The sequence below is a fragment of the Phaenicophaeus curvirostris genome, chromosome 3, assembly GCF_032191515.1.
Source record: "Phaenicophaeus curvirostris isolate KB17595 chromosome 3, BPBGC_Pcur_1.0, whole genome shotgun sequence".
Classification (NCBI taxonomy): Eukaryota; Metazoa; Chordata; class Aves; order Cuculiformes; family Cuculidae; genus Phaenicophaeus; species Phaenicophaeus curvirostris.
Window position 1 is genome coordinate 79,764,225 of NC_091394.1, and position 9,111 is coordinate 79,773,335.

At 39.2% G+C, this 9,111-nt stretch overlaps 1 protein-coding gene across 1 annotated transcript; it reads right to left on the reverse strand.

Moving 5' to 3' along the window:
- On the reverse strand, positions 1-7,612 carry ABRA (actin binding Rho activating protein). The gene is made up of 2 exons (XM_069854531.1): positions 6,791-7,612; positions 1-2,232 (listed from the first exon to the last, which is right to left on the reverse strand). Exons 1-2 carry the CDS (start codon positions 7,540-7,542, stop codon positions 1,758-1,760), a joined length of 1,227 nt encoding a protein of 408 aa, XP_069710632.1. The 5' UTR covers positions 7,543-7,612; the 3' UTR covers positions 1-1,757.
- Positions 7,613-9,111: the final 1,499 nt, after the last annotated feature.

A 9,111-nucleotide genomic window follows, 5' to 3' on the forward strand; every position in this document is an offset into this window, starting at 1 on the left:
TAATCCATGTAGGGCTTTATTTATGGTTCATGTATTCCTTTGACAAAAAAATTTCCTAAGACAATTTAGACAAACTGTGAAGATAGTTATATAAGGTAAGAATATGCAGGTAAACGTTCTGATATGTACATTTTATGCTTAGAGGTCTGTTCTGCAGGTCGGGTTGAGTAGTGAGAGGTATGAAGAAAACATGAAATAAATTCTACTGAACCTATCTTTAAATCTTTTTTCTTGGATTCACAACATATAACTGTGCTTAAAATATTAACAATTTACATAGACTTAAAATAGACATAGTAATCAATTCTTGTATCACTAACATAAGATTGCGTTCATTGAAACTTCAAACTGAAGTACTTGTGCTCTCATAATAAGTTAGCAATACCTGTTTTATCACAGAGACAAGATGTTTGTAGACCTTTTCTTCTGTAAGAAGATATTTGCTCTTTCAGTTTGAAAGAATCATTTGTGGGGAAAAAACACATTTCTTTTTCATTATACATATCACTTGCCCAGGCGTCTTGCTCCAAACCAAATGCTTTTCATGTGAAGCACATTTTAGAGGATAGCTGTTTTTATAGTAGTAGTACAGTAATCTATATAATTCAGTATGTGCTGTACACCTTACTGAGGTCTCAGATTTGTGCATAATACAGTTTTAAGACCTGGAGGTATTAGTTCATTAGCATTTACCCAGCATCACCTAGTCTGAAAATATATTATTTCAGTGACATCAGAATGATTTTAATGGCAAATGCTGTAAAATTAGGCCAGTGTTTCTGTGTAATGAGAAACACCATTTTCCTTTAGCTGATTTCAGTTATGAACACTGTTTCTGTATCTTTCCTTACAGAGGTACATTTCAATGGAAGATGCTGATTGTAGTCGCTTTTTTTGCTATACACAACAGTCCAAGTACCTTACAGGTTTTTTATATGATTATACATATTATTTTCCCCTGCATTTACAGACTTAATGAGATGATACATTGCATAACATTGCATAGGAGGTATTTTCTATGTGGCTATCTATTAAAAACTGTTTGTGCAATACATTCTGTGTGTTTTCTCTCCAACATCCATAACTCTAAATATGAAACTGTCTTATAAATCAGATATATAAATACATTAAATATAAAACCCCATTTATAAAAAGGATTTTGTCCTAGTTTGTATGTGATTTCTAAAATAGTATCACTAGTTGCTATAAGATAATACTGCAGTAGTATCATATACTGTTTGTAAAGGAAACTAATGTGGACTCCTTGAGTCTGTGTTTAAATAAAACTATTTTTACATGTATTTAAATAAATTAATTTAGATTATATATACAAAACATCACTTTCACAGGTCAGAAACTTGGTCTGAGTTTATATTGCCATTCAACTTCTGACCTGACATGTTTTATATCCCAGTTTAAGTAGTTGGGAAGATCTTGAATGTAAGAACAAGTAATTTCTAACTGTCTATATTGCTATGGGTTTTTATCTTCAGCTGCTTATATTCAATATAGATTTTGTTGTTATTTTTCATGTAGTAATTAAGTGAGGTTTTTGCAAGCCCTCCCGGTACAGAGAAAAATCCCTTTGGATGCTTACATTATCATGCAGTAGTTATAAAATACATCTTCAGAAAACTACTCAGTCTTTTCTGTGTGGGTGAACAGGGGGAATCTTGCATTCAAAATGTGCAAATGCTAATAGCAAGAGAGAAGTGGAGAAAGGTTTTCCAAAACAAGTTTCTCTTGTTGTAGTGTGCTTATTTTAATAAAGTAATTATGACATTATCATCCCTTCCTTGCCATAACATTTCTCCCTCAAAGTCCACCAACCCATGTTTCCTGGCTCTCATGAGAATCCCAACAACCTTATCTGAAATACGAACATATCTCTCGAAGAGTTCCCCAAAAGTGACCTGGATTTTGCCATCACGCCGTGGTTTAGCCATTGATTCAATGATGAAGCACATGTCTCTAATCTCCCGGTGAATGTGGGCTTCAGCTCTCTTGGCTCTTTCAGCGGTTTTGGTTCCGTCCTTTGGACGGCCATAGCCTTCATCTCCTTTGTGCAGGCGTGTGGACATGGCCAGCTCATGGTCAAATTCCTCACTGAAGGGATTCAGCTTCTGTGTTAGGATGTGCTGATCAGCCCATTCTTGCCATCTGTCCTTCAGGCTGTTAACAGGGCTGTATGTCCTGTGGGCTTTGGTGTGTGCTTCGCTAAGCCTGCTTGCGCTGGAAGAAACAAAGTGGATTTGAGTTTTGCATTTCATCATTTAACTGCACAGTTCTAGTACTAATCTCTTCCATTAACTTGCTTACCATGTTTTTCTAGAGAGATGCTAACCACCAGGTGGCACGAGTTCACTGCTTCTAAATTGGGGGCTTTTAGTCCATGTTCCAGTTTGCACTCAAAAGCAAATTTCTTGATCACAGCTTGATCTTACGTACATTACCACCCTCCAGCCTAGATTTTGAGCCCATTTTTAAAAAGTTTTGCCCAGAGTGACTTAATGCTCTAGGGGAACAAAACAGTATGTTGCTGATTGCCTGCATTTTCTATACCTTTGGTCAGTCATGCGGCTCCCCATTTCCATCTGCCTAGCAGAGCCTGAAATCTGCCTGCCCAGGTGTTAGAGATGACAATAACTGTAACTGTATCGTCTGGATCCTCAGCTATTCCTGGCTGAAAAACAGGGTGGTTTCTATAAAAATCCATCCCCTGTGATAAATATTGATGTTTAAAACAACAACCAGTATCTAATAAAGGGCAGTAGCTCTGCCTCCACTTATGTTTGAAATATGGTTCTGAGCAAGTATTGAGGTCCAAAATTCACATTCTTGCTGAATGTTCACTGTTGCAAGCCTGAAAGAAACTTAGGACTCCTGAGCTCTGTGTAGAAGTCGGAGGATGACCTTCAGAGGTCTTACTGATTTTTCTTGTGTGTGTGTGTGCGCACATGTAGCAACATTGTATTGCTGGATGACTCCAGGCAGACGGATTGTTGATGCTTTTTCCTCTAGTGGCCAGTCTCACATGTTGGGGGGGAGCTATAGATAGTCTGAGCTAGTCTCTGTGCTGTCCACATCCTGTCATTGTGTCTGTACAGAGCTCAGCTAGGGAGTATGTTGTGCTGTGGCTGTGCCAAAGTAATTTGTTTTCTAATATTTTTATTCCCCAGAAGGCTGTTTTGAAAACTCCACAGTAATGCTAGCTGAATATTAATAGTAATGCTGAAGAGCCAAAATACACTTAGCAAAACAGTACAGAGAACGGAAAACCTGCAGAAAATTTTGAGTGTTCCTTTATTTTTCTACTAAGCTTGTTGAAAGAATCAGAATGGTAGAGATGTGCCCAGTTCAGGTCTATGCACTAGGATGCCAATTCTTGGTGGCACTATAGTGCTAAATCAAGCACTGCAAACACTTAGTGAAAGGGTTAGGAGGAATAAGAGACCAGGACCCTTCTTTTAGCTGTGGAGTTGCCATTAACCTGGCTTAGCTATATCAAGAAGCTGTATTTTAAAAGCTCCAAAACACTTTCCCCCATTAATATGGTGAAAAGCATCAGAAGAATTAATCACATAGGATTGCCACATAAATTAACCTTTCTTCCGTTGTGTGACTTCAGAGCATCCTGGGAGTAGACAGTGTTTATATACCTGAGGTTTTGTGCAAGTAAATGATTGACAGGTAGATGGTGGCGGGAAAGTACTAAAATACCGGTGGGGTGAAGCTAGATAATTTTGTTTCCCAATGATAAACCAAATCCTCCTGTATGTAAACTGTTGTCATACAGAGAAAGGGAAAGCTGTGATCCTTTGCCCCTCACCCTGAATTGTGGCTTCATTGCCCAGAGGAACTGTGGGCACAGGGTTTGGTTATACAAAACAAGTTGTATTCTCTTCTTTTCCTACTGAAATATTCCCTTTTCCAGCTGAATACTATTATAACCATTCTTATCCCAACCTTCTCAGTGGTTAGGAAAAACACCATCTTTTTTGCTTTTATCATGCCCCATGCGGGTTTGGAAGAAAACTCTCTTTTGCTCTTTTTTTTTTTAATGTATCTTTTAATTTAACCATTTCTGATGACTGTGGGGCAATTTTCCCTATAATTTAGCTTAATGATAAGTTAACACAGTAAACTGTATACACGTAGAAGCGTGTTTTTCATGTTTGCACAGCACCTACAGATGGATTGTGGATCCAAATGAAGGTTGTGAGCATTAACTCACTGTTAAGAAGTGCTTTACCTGTAGCAAACAAATAAGTTACTATATTAACCAGTCTGATGACCCTAAATAAATTCTGAAGTTTGAGGAGAAAAATGTCCGCATTCCTTGCAATCTTTTTTGTAGGGAAAAGTATGGATCCCTTTTTAATATTTCAAGTTTCATATCACTGTTGCACCCCTTTGGCTCCAAAGAAGGAATGAAATAATATTTCCTAGGCCTGTAGGTGCTAATGTGCCTTCTGCTAATGAAGCAAGCTTACTCTGAGAAATATTGCAGCCTGAAATGATGAAGGTACTGATGCTTTTTTTTTCCTGGAATACAGAGAGGAAAATGGGAGATTTGCTTTAACAACCATTTACTTATGGTCTTTTTGAAGAAGATTAAGCCACACTGACAGGTTCATAAAAGTAACAGGCTGAAATAATGTATTCTGAGGCTATAAAATAAATTTTAAAAAATGGGTAGTTAAAAAACCCAGTCCTGATAACAACATGGTAAATGCAGAAAGTTACTATTGTGTCAGATTGCAGTGGAAGAGAGAGCTGTAACATAAAGGGTGCTATTTCAATAGTTTGCACCTCAGTAAATATGGCGAATTGCTTTTTTCCAGCACTAAAGTCAGACATATGAAGAAAATGTTTGTAAAGTTTAACAGAAAGATAGCTGGTTTTTTTCTACTACAGCTCTTTAATGTAAGCAATTTGTTTTAATTGAGGTTATTACAGATAAGATCTGCTGCAGATGTATCCTCTTTCCCTGCAGTATGTGTGGGATCTTTGTTCTTGAGGTCCTAATTTCTGCCAAAGGACAATGCACATGGTCTTTCCCAAAAGCAAGAGCCACCAACTTTCAAGCTCTAGGTTACTGGAAAGTGTTTTTTTCAGTTTGGCTAGTAATTGTTTGCTCTGTGTGCGTGATTGCTAGTTAACTGTACAGCAAAGCACCGTTCTAATCACCAACATGAATAGTTAAAATAACTACCTGTGTTCAGACAGCAGTGCTAGAAAGTACCATAGGGTTGAAATCCATTACTATGTTAGTCATAGTCTAATGTTGGTCACGGTAAATGCTTATTAGTAGTGAGGTATAAACCTTGAGCAGTAGGAACAGTGCAGCCTATCTGCAGAGGGATCACAAAGTCTTTTGGAATTTTAATCAGTGTTAGTCTCAGTTTTTCATTTCCTAAATAGCGATTAGGATGCGGTATGAGCATACTGGCTCCGATTCTCTGATTCCTGCTGCCTTGCTTGTTCTTTACATGCCTAATAATGTGGGTGAAAACCCAGCCTTCTCATCTCAGATTGCCTTGCGCTTAGCTCGTGTTGCATGCCTGTGGGTGATGGGCACAGAGCAGAAATAGTGGATGCTCAGGCTCCACCATGGAATGACTCCTGGTGGGAAACCATGTCCTGGTGCCAGCCTCTCTGGTCTCTGTGGGCTCAGGCAGATGAGTTCTGCCTTTGGTCAAGTTACACCTCCGGCTGCTGCCTTCTGCCTTTGGTCAAGTTACACCTCCGGCTGCCCAAAGGCAGCAGAGACAGCACGGGCTGCACCTTGGCCACGGCTCGGTGCACCCTGGCTCAGAGGCTGCACCAACCTTCATCACAGCTTTACAGCTAGGTGTGAGGGTTTGTACCAAAACAGTTCAGGCCTAACCATATGTTCCTTTCTGCTGTCTTTGTTCTTGGGAATTACCAAGTTTGTAAGACAGAGAACTGAAGCAAACACCATGTTGTGGCTGTAACAGCTGCCTACGGTTTCCCATCTTGTAGCATTGGACATATGGATCTTTTAATCTTTTAGCAACAGAAGAGCGATGAATTAGTTTGACATCTGCCCACTGGCAAGTCTGGCCACAGTACAACTGTTTGTAGCTGTTTTCTGGAAAAGTGTTTCTGCTGGAGATCTCTGGGAAAGGAAACTGTAGGATTTCTAACAGCTGCTGCTGTTCCTCTGCTCTTCTGGGGTACTTCCCAAGGACTGCGTAGCTGTGGCTGAACTCTACTTGTTTACTACCTGGGCTCCAAATTTAATATGTGCCTGCTGTTGTGTGGTAATCTTCAAGCACAAGCCTTTTACTGAAAGATTATTCAAAACTATCTGATGCTATGACTTTGCTATTTAATTCAAAATTTTATGTAGAACCTGTAATAACTTTGAAGGGTAAGTAGCAGCTTCTGCTTCCTTTTTCTTTACACCATTTACAGGCATAAGAATGTCTGCATGCAGGAACAACTACTTCCACAACACACTCAATGAATGTGCTTCCCTTCCCTGCCCCTTAGGATAGTGTACCTAAAGAAAGACCTTCATTTGAACATTTTACTGATTATTCAGATAGTTTGGTTGGTTTTTTTTAAAAATTATTTATAATGTATAGCACAATAAATCAATAAATAAATCTTGGAGATGTTGAGGCAGTCTGGATGCTTTCTAATGTGTGTTTGGGGTCCCAGCTTCTGTGAAATTTTCAATTCTTTGAAATTTGATGTACTTAAAAGTAATATCTATTTGGGGCATTCCATTCTGATAATGTTATAAAGATGTTTTACTTACGAAGATGATGCAGGTCGTTTAATCCTCACAGCCGTCACCTCTCGGTCACTGTCTTCTTGCTCGAGTTTGTCCTCTGCTTCCCCGTAACCACTGTCCCCTGCATCCAGGCTGTCATCATGATACTTAAGCAGCAGTTCTTCCTTAGCCCTCTCTTTGTCTTCTTGTTCAATCTGTTTCCAGCCCTTGGTCAGCTGTGATACGACGTTCGAACACTTTCTCCTTATGGTTGGAGATAATGTGCCATTAAGAATTTTGTCAATAGTATTTGATTCTTCTTTGAGGTTGGTCACCTCTGAACTACCACTGTTTTTCTCATATCTTTCACTGAGGAGGCTAACATCACCTCCTCGTTCGAAGGCTTTGCTTACAACTGTTTTGGTCACTTCTTTGCTTTTAATATTGAACTTTTTGAGGGCTTCATCTGATTCCCTTGAATTTTTTTCAGCATCTCTTATTGTCACTGATTCCTTTGCTGAGGACTTTTCATCATCTTTTCCTTGGTCCCTCTTGGCTGTTGGTCTGGGCCATTTTTCAAGGTATCTTTCTTGTACAGGCTCAGTTGATGAGTCTTCTGCAGGGGGTACCCATCCAGAGGGCTCTTGAGCTTGCTTTGTGTGGTGGTCAGATGCCCACTGCTGCCAACCTCGTGCCAAGCTGAAGACTAGGTTGGCCATTCGGATCTTGTGGACAGCCCTTTTTGCAGGAGTAACGCTTGTTTTTTCCTCAGGAGCCATGTTGCTGTCTGCTGCCATGCTGGCTTTTCCTCTCCTTATGCTAAGCACCTACTGAATGAGCTTCCTGAACTGAAGAGTGTCCCCTGAAGGGAGCTACGGGGATTTAAATAGAAGCAGGAGCAGTTTGCGTCCATGGAAAATATGTGAAACATTTCTCACAAAGATATAGTATCCTTGCTGTTACGGAGGTCTTTTTTTAAAGCACAGGGTTGCATTTCATCGCAGGGGATGAATGATGTATGATGCAAATGTGGTGACACATACCTGCTCTGGAAATAGTGGAAAATCAACAGCTCCTTTAGTCACCCTTCCCTGGGATTGTTCATTTCTCAGTTTGTTGGGAAAACTCTTGTTCTTCTGGAAGTGCAGATCTTAGGTTAAAGATACTGAGCAGAGTGTCTGAAACTGCTAAATGGGAAGTGTTGTCAGTTGCTGACAGCTTTGGCCAGAGTAGAGACCCCTTGTCATCACAAGTAAATAGCAGCCCTTGTCATGGAGTGTACGGCCAGAAGCAGACTATGAATGAGAAATTTTTAGATTAATTTTCTGAAAAGATGCTAGGTGATCTCTTTTTATTGCTCATGTGTCTAAGGAAATCCAGGTTTGTTAATTTTTTAAAAGGTATGTACGTGCTCTGTTCTCAGTCATTATCTATTAATGTCCATCTATTTAAATGTACCTCCAGGGGGGTCTGCGAACACTATAGTGTTTGGTGTCAGCGCTGAGGATAAGGGAATCACTGTCTCTAGTCTGCGGATTAATATAGTAAATCTCCCTTGATCAGATGGATGAATGATCTAGTTTTCAGATTTTGAAAAAATAAAATATTTAATTCTTGACTGCTTTTCAAGAAAATAGTGCATAAAACTTAGAGTTTGGTATTATTTATTGCACTCTTTGGTATGTACAGCATAGCAAATATGAAATTTCCTGGGAAATTTTGTGATTTCTTCATTCCAGAGGGCTTCATATTTGAATTTGTAAATTTGTTTAGTGAATCAATACACCAGTTGTCACATAGTAATAAACAGACATTTTCTCAGATGCAGTCCTATGGCAGTATTTTATTTCTTAGTTTCCTAAATAGGAACGGAAAGTGACATTGCTTTTTCAATCCATCATGCCTTGCGGCTTACAGGATGACCAGCAGCACTTGCCATGTGACGTGTTGAGGCACACTGGACTTCAAGGAATTCTGTTGGCTTCATTGGTGTTACACCAGATATAAATATGGATTCTTGGTACTCTGCCCTTTTTCTCTTCTCCCTGTTAAAGGCTGTGCTGTTGGAAGTAAGTTAGTTCATATCTAGGTCTTGTTTAATAATATAAGACTATATCATACCTTTGGCTTCTAGGCAGAATTCCTCATTAATCTGTGGGGTCATTTCCTCTTCAAAACTGATGACATAATGTAAGTCAGTGTTGCTATCCGATATTTACTCAGACTTCTTTTTTAGAAAGAAATGTATCACCTCTATATACTGTAAAATCACAGCTGCATCATAACTCTGAAATGGCATTGTGAGGAGTACTGATGCAAGTTGATTAAAAAGCATGTGTTACACAACATTTATTTTGGTAACTTCT

Excerpts from the sequence above, each read along its gene's own strand:
- ABRA (XM_069854531.1), bottom strand. The coding sequence starts at position 7,542 with ATGGCAGCAGACAGCAACATGGCTCCTGAGGAAAAAACAAGCGTTACT. Across the intron at positions 2,233-6,790 it reads AAACGACCTGCATCATCTTC|CGCAAGCAGGCTTAGCGAAG; the intron begins GTAAGTAAAACA and ends TGTTTCTTCCAG.